This window comes from Hyla sarda, chromosome 2, assembly GCF_029499605.1.
Source record: "Hyla sarda isolate aHylSar1 chromosome 2, aHylSar1.hap1, whole genome shotgun sequence".
Taxonomy (NCBI): Eukaryota; Metazoa; Chordata; class Amphibia; order Anura; family Hylidae; genus Hyla; species Hyla sarda.
In genome coordinates this window covers 337,955,516-337,967,823 of record NC_079190.1, presented here as the reverse complement: position 1 = coordinate 337,967,823, position 12,308 = coordinate 337,955,516, and the positions used below count along the sequence as shown (strand labels likewise).

General features: G+C 41.3%; 1 protein-coding gene across 1 annotated transcript in view; it reads right to left on the bottom strand.

Moving 5' to 3' along the window:
- Positions 1-5,191: 5,191 nt before the first annotated feature.
- Positions 5,192-12,308, bottom strand: part of NUAK2 (NUAK family kinase 2) — a 31,123-nt gene continuing 24,006 nt past the window's right edge. The window contains exons 5-7 of the mRNA XM_056558068.1: positions 9,539-9,658; positions 8,020-8,152; positions 5,192-7,824 (exon numbers count right to left, since the gene is read on the bottom strand). Of these exons, the coding sequence (XP_056414043.1) occupies positions 6,860-7,824; positions 8,020-8,152; positions 9,539-9,658 (1,218 nt within the window). The 3' untranslated portion in view covers positions 5,192-6,859. The remainder of the gene's footprint in view (positions 7,825-8,019; positions 8,153-9,538; positions 9,659-12,308) is intronic.

Sequence of the window (12,308 nt, the reverse complement as noted above, 5' to 3'; positions counted from 1 at the left end):
GACATCACACATGCCAAGTCAGATTCTCATGCCATGATATAATTGGGAACCTGCCAAATTAGAGTGGATCACAAAATGGCACATACCTTCCAAAGAAGGTGGCTAGTAGAGCCCTCTCCAGAGCAAAGCAATTCAAAAGGAGTTTTTTCCCCCCAGGAGAATAAAGCCTAGGTACGCTCTCGAGTCACCAAAGTGCAAGTAAAAAGTGCAAGTGAACACACAAAAAAACTGTGCACGAGAATGCGGTCCATCGCAAGCCCTTCTTCGAAAGGAGAGAGGCCCCCCAATAAACCAAACCCTTCGCCCCCAGGTACAGTGTCTCCTTTTGCTGAAGCTACTGAGGAGAAAAAAGCTGGTGCAGGTAACGACAAGAGAAGTGTCTCAGTTGCAAAATCTTCCAAAAAACCAAGTGTCTTAGGACTATCTGGGGAAATCAACATCCTACACCCCCATGTGTGGTAGCCTGGGGGTGTAGGGTATATGGGGTGTAGCTGTGCGGTAACTAAAGGGTGCTTTTTAACCCTTTTCACTCGTGACACCAGGGTGTGGGCTCCTCTGTATATGCTGGTCCTATCGCCACCCGTCCCAATAGCGATAGAATGGTATAATAAATGATTGTCCACACCCGGAGGGTTTTCAGAAAACTGTTGGAACTTTTACTGCAGGTTTTATGCAAAATTAAGCAGGAACAGTCTTTGTACAATCAGAGTCTATGAGGATCCTGACAGTTGGTTGGGACCTTGTGAGTTTTAAGCTCAGGAGATGAATATGCACTGTTCCGCTGGATTTAGGGGATTGAGTTTAGGTCCAGCAGTCATGCTAGCTTTAGCGGGGAGTTGTATTATAACTCACGGTTTAGTATTATCAGGCTTCAGCCTGGTCTTGTCTTTGTAATTTGCACGGATCTACTCTCTCTGCTAGTCTGGAACCCAAGAGAGCGAGGATTGGCTGGCAGCTCCCTTATATGGGCAGGGGCTGACCTTGAGCTCATTGGTCCATGCCATCTGTCATTCACTTTACAAGGCATTATGGTCTAGACAAGTGACCACACACACATGACCTAGGAAGGTCCTTCAACATACTAAGGTCCTGCGACATCATATATACAATTAAATATACATATAAACATCACAAAATTGAAGGAGGAAGAGGTGACTAGGGGTTATCCCACCAGGAGGACCCTACTGGAACGAAGTAACTCCGACTTTGGGGACTACCATACAACGTACGGTATACCATACGGTACCGGGACACCACACATGTACCGTTTGCAGTAAAATCCTGGGCTTTGAATTTGCCCACTGCTTAAATGGGCACTGTCAGATGCAAAAACTTTTGATATGTTATAAAGCATACTGAAAAAGCCAGTCAAACAACTGCCCCCCTGGACACATACTAGTCCTGCTGTGTCCATGCGTCATTCCCTATGTCATGGACACAATTCCTTGATTGACAGCTGTGAGCACAGGCCACACAGCTGGAGGGAAAATCGTCCCACTGTCAGCTTATGTCCCGCTATCTGTACGCTCACAGCGGGAGGAAGCACACTGTCTTCCAGCTGTGAGCGCGCTTTGCTCGGGCACACAAGTTGCTTCTGCCTGGGAACATTTCTCTGCTTCTGTACCCCTGATCTCCACACTCGGGGATCGGGGGAAGATAACAGACATGTATCCCCAGTGGGGATACATCACGCTGCGGCCGGGTGACAGGTTACTTTCACTTTGCCCACTCCGCCACTCACCTCAGTCTCCGGCACCACTGGCATCTCACATCTTCCCCTGCCACTCACTGTCTGCCTGCCCGCCGCTCACATCTCCCCACGGGTTAGCTATACTACAACATCCAGCATGCCTTGACACTGTGGACACGCTGGGAATTTTAGTTTTGCTAATGCTAGGGCAGATGTAACCATTTGCCTTCTCACATCTCCCCTTTCATTAGCAAAACTACAACTCCCAGCATGCCCTGACAGTGAGGACAAGCTGGGAGTTGTAATTTTGCTAATGCTAGGGAGCTACTGCATACTGAGGGAGGGGGCGGAGTCCAGAGAGGAATTCAGACTAGTGAGCTAAATTAAAAGTGTAATAACATAAATAAAGGTGTTAGACACATAAAAATTAGATGTACATGGTCAGGATTAGGTACTGAGTGACATTATATATATATATATATATATATATATATATATATATACATATATATATATATACATATATATATATAAATAAAATAGTTTTTTGTTGGATCTAAAGGGGTACTCTGCCCCTTGACATCTTATCCCCTATCCAAAGGATAGGGGATAAGATGTCTGATCACGGGGGTCCCACCGCTGGGAATCCCCGCAATCTCTCCTGTAGCACCCCGATTGAGAGCTCATGGGGGTTCCCAGTGGCGGGACCCCAATGATCACACATCTTATCCCCTATCCTTTGGATAGGGGATAAAGTGTCTAGGAGCAGAGTACCCCTTTAAAGTATGGGTCAATTATATTCAGGTCAAAATCCAGGTTCCTGATTACAGTGTACATTGGCGATGGGTATGTGGCTAGCTGGTCATTTGAGAATGGGATAATGCCAGTCTATCACTCTAGTCAAAGAGGCAGCATAATGATACAGGGCAGGCAGTCCCAGTCCTAATGTTATTTTGATATGTACAAGAGAGCAGGAGATACAAATGGGGCAAGATTTTCTTTTTAAATATTGAGTATTGTCCATACCATATCAGACTCAATGCAATGTCAAAGTACTCAGAAGTGGCAAAATGTTTGACTCATACACTTAATATACATGTAATAAACCTGCCCAGATATCTCCATGGAGGAGACAGAAGACAGAGCAGAGACTAGGTGAGAGGGCAAGGGAATATGTAGTGCCTCTGAGTTTTAAAAGTTGATTTTGTGATTGGATAAGGCTGTGAACCTAGAGATTTCAGAGAGCAGGGGAGGCAAAGAGAGCAAAGGCTTGGAGATTATATATATATATATATATATATATAATATAATGAAAAGGAGGTCGTCTGCATATTCTGCCACCTTGTGATCTGTCTCACCCACCATCACTCCCATGTTTTCACCATCCAATGTATCTGAACAGTTCAAAGATCAAGGGCAGAGGGCAGCTCTGACCAGGTTCCGTCTGGTATTGCAAATGAGGCTGAGACCTCAACTGTCACCATTTCTGCTGGCATCAAATATAATGCCCTAATCCACGGAAACATACTTGGGCCAAGATTCAAGGTTTCATGGAAAAAATTCTTCATCTGTAGATAGTAGAATCACAGGGATATCCTTGGCTAGAGACATAGTAAATTAGATCTAAGGCCCTTGTGTTATATCTTGCCTCTCCGGCGGGCAGAAGGCCTACCACATCCAGGTGGATTCGTCCTGGAGGGCAAGTTAGAAGAACAACTAGCCAAGATTTTCAGGTCTACATTTAACAGTGATGGATGCTGAAATTGGGAATCACCGAAATGTGCGCTCAGAGAGTCACTTGAGATCCTACTTTGGTTTTGTACCACATGCCTGACAAATATATCATTCAGAATATTAGTCATTGTTGACATTTTTGATATGATAGAAAGCATGCTGCATACTGGACAGCCCGCTCATTTTCTACATTACAAAATGAGCCTACTATAAGAATCAGATCTGGACTATTCAGCAATGGAAGAAGGTGGGCCTTTCTTCTGCATCATGGGACAACTGAACAAAAAAAAAAAACATTGCTTAGCTGGAAAATAGAAGGCACCAGGATGCACTATGGAAAGAAGACAAGCTGGCGGAGGCATTGTGATACTAAAACTTCTGGTTTCTAACATTAATGCAGATGGCCCTTAGCTAAATATTGTACAGACCTAGTACACACCTTCAGGGAAACTGTATTACCTAATAGCAGTGGCCTCTTTCAGAAGTAAAATGCCCAATGTCACACGCTCATTGCATTTACTACTGTTACTGGTCTATCTGTACTGTTCTTCAGTTTTATTCTGTATATTATTCCTATTGTGAAGGAAATGATCCCAACCCCAAAGTCTTACCTAAAGACTGCAGACACTTTTATTGTGGCATTGTACTTATTATGGTACAAACACTTTCCCAATAGGTCTTTAATGTTTAATCTGTGTTCGGCATCGTTTAAATCAGTAAAGTTTGTTAGAAATGCAACTTTCTTATAGGCTTATCAGTCTCTCTTTCCTCTCCTGAAGGGACTAAGCAGCTTTAATAATCAAAATTGAATTATCAAAGTTAGTCCAGGAGAGAAGAGAAAGGCTGACAAGAAGCACGTCAGGATTGTTTTTCTGACTGACCTTACAAAAATTGTAAAACAGACAATGCTTTCAAAAGATGTTCATAGCCTTTGTCTTTTTCTCCATTAGGGGATCCATATAGGTTTTCAGACAGTCTGCTCATGTCCAGTACAGTGCGTCAAAAACTATATAGGAAAAGACTTCCACCGCACACAGATTTTGGAGCAAAATGCTTCTTTGCAATCAATCTTAAAGGGTACCTCTCATCAAATAAACTTTTGATATATTTTAGATTAATGAATGTTGAATAACTTTCCAATAGCATGTCAATTAAAAATATGCTTCTTTCTATTGTATTTTTCCCGATCAGTCCTGTCAGCAAGCATTTCTGACTCGTGCTGGAGTCCTAAACACTCAGAGCTGCCAGCCTGCTTTGTTCACAGCCAAACAGGCTGTGAACAAAGCAGGCTGGCAGCTCTGAGTGTTCTCCTTTGTGAACAAAGCAGACTGGCAGCTCATAGTGTTTAGGACTCCAGCACGAGTCTGAAATGCTTGCTGCCAGGACTGGTAGGGAGACCCCTAGTGGTCATTTCTTCAAAGTGGAAAATTAAATAGAAAGAAGCATATTTTTTAATAACATGCAATTGTAAAGTTATTCTGAATACATTAATCTATAATATATCAAAAGTTTCTTTGATGAGAGGTACCCTTTAAGATAGACAAACTTGTTCTGCTCTGCTAGGATTACTTTATTTTTCTATGAATGTGAACTCATACCATTTCACTGCATCAGATTTGTTGGTGTAAAATTACACCTCTAAGGGTTAGAGACTCAGGAACTTCAAAGCAACATCTCGAAAATCATTCATTTTTCATTTCTTAGAAAGATTTTACTTTCACTGCTAAAAATGTAACAATACACAAGTGATATCTTTTAACATTTGTTTTAATTTTGGTTTAAAATGTTCTGAAAATATCTGGACCAAAATAAAGAAAACAGAACATCAAAAGACAAAGACATCTCTGAAAGGCTCCCTCCTTTTATCATAACTTTTTTTGTAGTGTAGTGCCCCTTTAATATCACACATGGGAAGCATTGTTCCCCACATCTTTTTGCATATAAAGACACTGAAATCCAACACAAGAGATGGTAAGCACTTCCTAAGTAAATATAACCCCTTGAAATATGCTCAGATCCTCTTTTAAAAAGATGTGTAGGAAAATTTAAGGTGTTGTCCAGGGTTAGAAAAAACATATTTGCTTTCTTCCAAACACATCACCACACCTGTCCTCAGGTTGTGTGTGGTATTGCAGGTCAGTTCTATTCATGTGAATGGAGCAGAGTTGTAATCCCACACACAGCCTAAGGACAGGGGTGACGCTGTTTTTTGGAAAAAGTTTAATTTAAGTCCTGGATAAACCATTTAATCTCCTGTAAGCCATGTAAAAGGGGTTAAAGACCCATTATTCCTCTACCGTATAAAACAAAACCATAAAAAAATAAAAACAATACGCTGTTCCTTGAATTCCTAACTGCCGCAGGGGAAAATGCATAATTTCCAGGGTAAATGGTAATATATACCTCTGAGGAACACAAGGTGAAAAATATTTCTTGGTTGTGATGAAAGTATGTAGACTCAGATAACAACAACAACAACAAAAAAAAAATACAAAATTTTCTACTACCTTCTCAAAATTTGGCAGGAAAACAAACCAAAAACCATTCAAATTCAAGTAATACAAAAATAAATATAATAATGTTAAGTTAAAAAAAAAAAAAAAAAAAATGTTGGGCTGAGTTGATTTGCTCCTGGCATGTTTCCTCCCTAATTAATTTTAAGACTGTTTTTCTATCCCTTAAAAAAAAAACACATCTATGTCAAGTGGCGAGGTGACGTGGGCACGCACGGCTACACATATAAAACACACACACCTTGTTTACACATACAAAAATGTTAAGCCGGACTACGAGCCAAGACCAAACACTGTGCAAATAACACTACCTTCTACAGGACATCTCTCTAACCTCTTTGGAGTTACATTCTCCAACCTCTTTCAGTGTTTAGTGCTATCAAGTTTATTTTCATTGCAGTCCTTAACTTGTGCAAATATATTTCCTTTGATTTGTATTTGGATATAGACTGGGGTAGTACATGGTAATTGCAGTATTTTCAGGTAGAGAGGGAAATTTCAACCAAAACATATTAAATTAAGTTCAAGTCTTTGTCATCCACTATGGATACATAACTGTGATGTAGTGTACAGTAAAATAAATATACAAAAAAGGTGTGTGCCTGCACAGGTAAATATGTGAACAAATACAGTATGTCTCTTGTATTGTAGGCTCACAGTAAGGCAGCAGCTTGTAGGGATTAAACCTGAACTATGCAACACATCACGTGCCCTGACTCTCAGTGCAAAAGATGGAGAAAGTCACCGTTGTTGCCATGCAGTTTTTTAAAGTACTACATACTCCTTCTGCAATGCTGGTAACATCACATTTATCATCAATCATGTGTTAGGCAACATTGAGAGTCTCATGTAAGGCCTCCTCGACCTCTCTCCTTTCTCTCCAGAAGATTCCTTATGGAAGCAGGTATACACAGTAGGTAGCCTAACTTAGCTCTCGACCAATGAGCACCGCAGTCCTGTAAACCTGCATTGCTTCTTCCTCTGTCACACCTAACGACAGACAGCTCTCTGCTACCCGTGACCGGTAGCACCCCATATCCCAAAGTCTTGGACCATCCTTTTCATTGTCCTCATGTGTGTCTAATTTCAGAAGATCTTCAGCAGAGACACTAGCCCTCATAGCTCTATTTTTGCCTCTAGGACGCTCTCTGTATCGAGTGGTAAAGTCCAGTAACTCAAAAGACTCCGTAGAAAGAATGCTTTCTTGGCTAACAGTAGATGGTACTTTGTCACGAGCTAGCGGGCCCAAAGGTAATTTTTCATTCCTTAAAGAACAGTCTACAGCATCAAAAGACAACTCAGGTGCTGCCCCAGCAGAAGAGAACTTTCCATTGCGCTTGAGAATTCCTTTCCTAACCACATTGGTAGCAGACTCTGGTTCTCCACTTGTACCAGTATTCAAATCTTCCATACTTGTTGGAACAGTAAATACAGGAGATGGCGGTGCATCATTCTCTCCCATCGTTGCACACTCATTTTGCTCAGGAGATGAATAGTAGCCAGACTCCCGCTGCTGAGGCTTCTTTAAAATACCTTTTTTAGGGGCAGGTGGCACCGTAGGAGGCTTTTCTTGTGAGTCCTGAGGTGCAATTACCTGACTCATATTTTCCCTCTTTGATCGTTTCAGTGAACGTTGGCGGGTAACTGTTGCTCCTGGAAGATGTTGGCGTAAAAACGTGCGCATCTTAGAGCCATTGTCCCACAAAGGACGGGAGGATTTACGAAGCCATCCACCAACAAATGAAAATGGGGAGTCTTTGGTTGACTCTGGTACAATAAGTGGTTGTTGGTATCCCCAGTTCACCCACCAATGAGAGGCCACATCAGTTAGGGTTGCTCGCCTCTCCGGGTTTACCATTAGAAGCCACCGAATAAGTCCGCATGCATCTGAACAAAAGAAAGAAAGGCAGGTTGTTAATGGGAAACAAGTATAAATACCAGAAGAGAAACACCTTAAAAAGTTGAATACAGGAGTATTTGCAGATCACACACCAACTAGTTACACGCTCATTGTAGTATAAACAAACAAGCTAATGTCTGGAAGATGGATTTTCCAAGGAACAGAAAGCACAGGTTACGTACCAGATGGGTGGCTTGGCTCTTTATAGGCACCACAGCTGATCTGAGTCACTAGCTTCTTGTAATCTTGTCCATCAAAGGGCATGCAACCATGGACCAGAATGTAGAGCAGAACTCCTAAGGACCAGCTATCAACCTAAAAAATATTATGATAAGTCTTATTATTTTTTTAATTTTATTTACAAGCAAACTTGGTACAAAACACTAGAATCTCAATAGAACATATTGGTATTAATGCAGTATCAATCAGATAGGAATGTATATAATGCAGTATCAACCTGATAGAAAATTATATAAACTTTAACAATGTAAGGGCACAGAACTTATAAAATGGACCAAAGTAAAATGTTAAACACAAAGTCTGCTTCCATAAAGAAAAAAAAAAAAGACGTAAGCGGAGTATTCCTGCTCAGTCTTCTGCTTTGGGTCTTGCTGATTTCCCCATTATACTGCAGCCCTGTGCCAGAAGCAAGTGTTAGATTATCAGATGGATGCTGGAGTATTGGAATGTCACTCATGTGTGTAATATATTTTTGAAAATAGAATCTGGTCTACACCATAACGGTCCAGGACTTGACGGAAGCATATCCTCTTGCATATGTAAGCTGAACAAAGCAGAGTACAAATGTATACATAAGTGTTGAGGTATTGGCCTAAGTTAGTAATCATATGTCCTGCAATACAATAGGACTTCATAAGACCAGATGACTAGCAGGGATAACAATTAGGAAATTCCTAAGATTAGCAGACTGTGTTGGTAATTTGTGCTTTCTTCCTGGAGAATCTCTTTCTCTACTATACAAAGTTTGTATACTATGATCACAGTATGTGAACATGTGATCATTTAAAGTTATACAAAATATCTTATTGACAAAAAGTCAACACTGTTGACTGTAGCATTAGGCCTTTAAGTTAAAATCTGGCTGGAAAAAAGATCTGCTATGAGTTTGTATGTCCTCATATGGGTTGTGTACAGGTTACAACGGCTTTATTTCACAATCATCATACCAGAAGATTAAATAACTTCCTAAGAAACTGGACCTAGTGCGTGTATATGTCAGATTAAAATCAGCAGTTCTGTGTATATACTCCCTATTTTGTGTGTACGCGCGCACGCACACTAAATCCAATTTGTTTGGCAGTCCATTAACTTGCATGTTTTTGAATACATGAGGAAAATGGGATGCCTAGTGGCACAATAAAGTGTAAGTGTCATTTTGTGCACAGTATGGGAACAAATTTTTTTTCCCTCCAGTGTGTCCTTGAGGAGAGGCATCCACCTACATAGTGACTGACAGGCGGCTGTGTATGGACATATACCAAATCGATCGACCAGGGCAGTTAGAGTGCTTCCCCATGAACACACTGGTCTCTTAAATGGTGTTGAAGTAGAGAATACACCAGACACATCTGTTTGTGCCATTTGGCTAACTGGAGGAGACCTCTACCCATACAATGCCAATTTTAAATAACACAGCACATATATTTGGATATAATGGAGAGAAACAAACCATATTCTCACCTCAGGTCCTACATATGGCCTGCCATTGACTATTTCTGGAGAGGCATACAGTGGACTTCCACAGTAGGTTTGAAGATAGCTGTCCGAGTGATAAATGTTGGATAGGCCAAAATCTGCAATCTAAAAATGAAGCAATGTATTATTAGTCTATTCAAGTGAGGCACAGACACATGGCAATAAATGAGACAGAAAAGGTTAAAGAAACACTGCTGGGCGGGGACACAAGAGGTGATCACTGCCACTGTTCAGGATCCTGTATGCAAATGAATGAGGAACATTCTTTATCGCTCCCCTCCCTCCCATGTTTGCATAGATATCCTGGACTACTGCCAACATGGAACATTCAAACAGGTCTCCTGCTAGAGGATAAAGTCCACAAACGGTACAAAAACAAGTTCATTAAAAAGATGCTGAATTTTGGTTAAAGGACAAGGCCATTTCTCGCACCATGCACAGAATTCAGAAGAAAAACAGGTGCTGAGAAGTAATAGCTTACTTAGTAATCTAATGCAAATAAACGAATGACTCCTGCATGCAGCATGTCTGCCCTGCTTTCTTAATCCTTCACTTCAGAAGAACATAACTCAGGTTTGATCATGTTTCTGCATGAACACAAGTCTACTCACTTCAATAGAAGTGTCTGAAAAGCTACAGCTACAAGTTATATGCAGTAACAGGCTTAAAGGGGTATTCTGGCCATAGACATCTTATCTCCTCCCATTGACAAGAATGGAGGGGGTGTCACAAGACGTCACAAAGGGGGGGGCGTGACATCACACTGGTTTCAGAGACTGTTGCAGTAGCTCGGCAGAGAATGCCAGGTGCTGCATGGAGATCACGGGGGTCCCAGAGACAGGCCCCCCACGATCAAGGATAAGATGTCTATGGCTGGAATACCCCATTAGGGTAGGGTCCCACGTAACGTATCCGCAGCGTATTTTAAGCTGCAGATCCGCCGGTGACCTGACCCATTTTGTGCCTCCGGGTGTTGCCTCCCCCGTTCCCCCGCCTTGCTCTGCCCTTGGCCTGTCCACCGCTACGAGCAGCCACAGAGGGCCTGCGAGTGCACTCTGACATCGTGGAGCAGCCGCGATGTCTGAGTACACTGCACAGCGATGTCAGAGTGCACTCGCCAACTAGCAGGCCCCCTGTGTGGCTGCTCATAGTGGCAGATTGCCGCTGCGAGCAGGCCAGGAGCGGAGCGAGGTGGGGGAACGGGGGTGGCAACCGCTGGAGGCACAAAATTGGTTGGGTCACCGGTGGATCTGCAGCATAAAATATTCTGCGGATCTGTTACGAATGACCCTACACTTAAGAAGCCCTCCAGGTTTTCTCCCAAACATCATGCACACTTACTATTCTTACAGTGCAATTTCTTTTATCACAACACAGCTGCATCTATGCTTGTCATTACTGCAACAGTCATGTGATTACCAGTCTGACACAGAGAAGCACAGTGCTTAATGTAGCAGAAGTATTGGTCATCTGACTTCTTGTGTAATACAGGCTGACATCGCTTACCAGACTCCCTCCTGCTAGCTCCCTGTCCCCTTCCCTCTCTATCTGTATGCTGCTATCACCATCTCTATGGGATCAGGATATACAACTCACCTTTGGCTATTATTCACACACTGAATCTTTTTTTTTTTTTTTCTGCATTTTTCCAACATCGTGGCAAAAAAATGATATTTTACCACACTTGTGTACATCATAGGAAAATAAAAAATGTTACCATCATTTTGGAAAAGCACTGCAAAAAGCAGTTAAAATGTAATATAAATTCAACGAGTGAACACAGCCTATAAACTTCATATCTTTATAAAATATCTCAATTATGAATATAGGTTGAATCACTTCTGCCTCATTGCAATATTGCGCAAAAAAAAAAAAAAAAAAGGAACTTTGAATCAGAAAATGCACATAAGGTGAAATGTCTTGAACCCGGATGGGTATACCAGCAGTCTGATTAGAGGAACAGGTGCAGTAAATTTCACCCCCTCTCTCTGCAAAGTCAAAATGACTCATGGGTAATGTAGGCAGATTGGCCAATCATATCAGTGCAGAATTGCAAACCAGCATGCCTGTCACATCAGCTACAACAGGTAAGTACAAGGCATATACAATAACCTCCACATTATTCTCTAATAGCCTTTGCTACACTATATAAGCAAACAGAAAAAAATCCCAGAATGCTCCTTTAACTGCGTGCAGAACGAAACCAATGACCTTGGTGTATTATCATAATTTCACTGAGTTGTAGAGATAAAACTAAGCTTCAAGCTGGGAATTCCCCTCTAGAACTGCTAACTGCATATTATTTCAGAGTGGTACAGCAGAGCCAGCAATCTTTACTTCCTGATTATTCCTTAAGGGAGTAGTTATTTCAGCACTATAACAATATAGTGGGTTAAATAGCTCAGCTCAACGACAAGGCTGTTAAAGCAAGTGCATTAAAAAGGGGGAGTTTTAGTGTAGAAGTGCTAGTCTTTTAACAGCAATTTTCATACAGGCTTCACTGAAGAAAGTGAAAAAACATTTAAAAAATTGTGGGAATTTTTTTTTTTTTTTTTTTTTTTTAATTAGGGATGTCCCGATATTTATGGGACCGAGTACCAATCCTTTATTACAGATACTTATTCATATATATTTTTTTTTATTGGAAACAGGGCGGAGTTTTTCACTTTTATTAGAGGATGGGCTTTTTTTTATATAAAAAAAAACCTTTTATTTAAACTTTTTGAAAAGGGGGCGATTTAAAACTATTAGGGAA